Below are 1,984 nucleotides of genomic sequence, written 5' to 3' on the forward strand. Positions count from 1 at the left end.
AAGTTGCCCAGGCGGGTCTCGAACCCGCGGGCTCAGGCAATCCACTCACCTCAGCCTCCCAAAGTGCGGGATTACAGGCTGAGCCACCGAGCCTGGCGAGGCTACTGATATTTAATTTACACAATTCATGCACGACAGATTCCTCCCAACCTCCCCTCCATGTGTTTTTAGATAAATGTTTAATTGTCTCCTGGTCTCTGCCTGTATGGAATTCTGTTAAGTGCCACAAGAAGGCACGGAAATCAATTACTTTTTTATGTTAGATTTGAGGTTCTGCAGAAATGTAGATTCAGGTTGTATTTTTAGGCAGCCACACAACTAACTTTGAAAAGCCAGTGATAATCTTACCTAAATCATTTGTAAATTAAAGAAATTAAAGATTTTTAAAAAACAGTTTATGATGGACTCACACATACCTTCAAAGTTATGTACCACGTATGTAACCTTTTGCGTTCCATCACTTGGCGTGTAGGTTATCTCTACTTTTCCAGGTCCGGGAACAATGAAATCAGTTGCTCTGTACTGTGGTTGTGGGAGGAGAGTGGGGGTGGAGGTGGGAAGGAAGTATAAATAAAAATACCCTATCAGGAATTATAATGAAAACAGGCACACAATATAGAGCCAACAAACACCAAGACAAATAGGGCAGAGTGGCTCTACCTTCTTTTTTAAGAGATGGGGATGAAAAGGTCCAAATGTTCCCAGAAATCAGTGAATGTTTATTAGGTGCCTACCCTGCACAGGGAAGTTTTCTGAGCACTGATCTGGAGAGGACAGAAAATAACATATGGTACTTTCCCTTAGGAAGCTTACAAGCAAATGTAGACATAGATACATAAGAAGCAATGGAAGAGCTTTCAAATGTCAGAAAGAGGATAGACAAAAAAATGCTACAGGACAACAAAGGGAGAGATAACTACAGACTGGAGACTGGAGAAGTCTTCCTAGAGAGAGAAGTAATGATAGTTGTTGAGAGAGCTGAAGCTTTGTCCTTACTGTGCCAGACGCCTCAAGCGTTTATCTGGCATCATCTCATTTTATTATTACATCAACTTTACAAGGAAGGAGCCATGATGCAGTGGAAATCGGGCGTCAAAGTCAAAGGACTTGGGACCTGGTCCTTACTTAGACCTTCTGGGCTCAGTCTTTCCATGGTATTCCTGTGACTAAAACAAGGCCCTGGGCTTGTCCATATGAAGACATCATTCTGGAAGCAGCTGTGATAGGATGATGACCCTCCAGAAAGGACCGTTCAAGGACAGCCACCTCCCTTCAAGAGACTGAGCTGCTGTAGTGGAAAAATGTGCTCAGCACACAGTAGGCATCCACAAGTCTTTGCTGCCCTGGACCTTCCTCAATGACTTAGGTCAGGATGGCCACAGAGTCAGGTACCAGTGGGTAACTGTTTGCTGAGAGCAGCATTAGTGACAGTTCGTAAGAGTCGGCAGATAACAAAGGATTAAATACCTACACGGCACACTCCGGACTTTACATACTGCTCTCCACTATGGGTGGCCACTTCTCCTGTGTCTCAAAAGGGAGAAACTGAGGCACCAAAGACCCATAAATGCTTTGTGTAGGTTTATGTACATTTAAACAGCCAGTGAGCCAACCTGACGTTTGGAATTTTCAGTCTGGACTGTAATAAATAGAACGACCGTTCTTCCAAATAGCTGATGCCAAAATAATAAAAAATAAGGCTGGGCACGGTGGCTCAGCCGGTCACCCTGGCACTTTGGGAGGCCAAGGTCAAGAGGATTGTCTGAGCCTGGAAATTTGAGATCAGCCTGAGCAACTTGGTGAGATCTTGTCGCTACAATAAAACTAGCTGGGCATGCTGGCATGTGTCTGTCGTTCCAGTACTTGGAAGGCTGAGGCAGGAGGATCGCCTAAGCCCAGCAAGTCAAGGCTGTGGTGGCCGAGAGCATGCCACTGCATTCCAGCCTGGGTGACAAGAGTGAGACTCCAACTCAAAACTGCAACA

The 1,984-nt window shown here is 45.0% G+C and overlaps 1 protein-coding gene across 1 annotated transcript in view; it reads right to left on the reverse strand.

The window, feature by feature from the left end:
• IDH1 (isocitrate dehydrogenase (NADP(+)) 1, cytosolic) overlaps window positions 1-1,984 on the reverse strand; it is a 21,540-nt gene that overhangs the window by 10,825 nt on the left and 8,731 nt on the right. The window contains exon 4 of the mRNA XM_008062407.1: window positions 417-522. Coding sequence (XP_008060598.1) covers window positions 417-522 — 106 coding nt within the window. The remainder of the gene's footprint in view (window positions 1-416; window positions 523-1,984) is intronic.

The sequence above is a fragment of the Carlito syrichta genome, unplaced genomic scaffold, assembly GCF_000164805.1.
Source record: "Carlito syrichta isolate Samal-C Ts95f unplaced genomic scaffold, Tarsius_syrichta-2.0.1 Scaffold305694, whole genome shotgun sequence".
Lineage (NCBI taxonomy): Eukaryota > Metazoa > Chordata > Mammalia > Primates > Tarsiidae > Carlito > Carlito syrichta.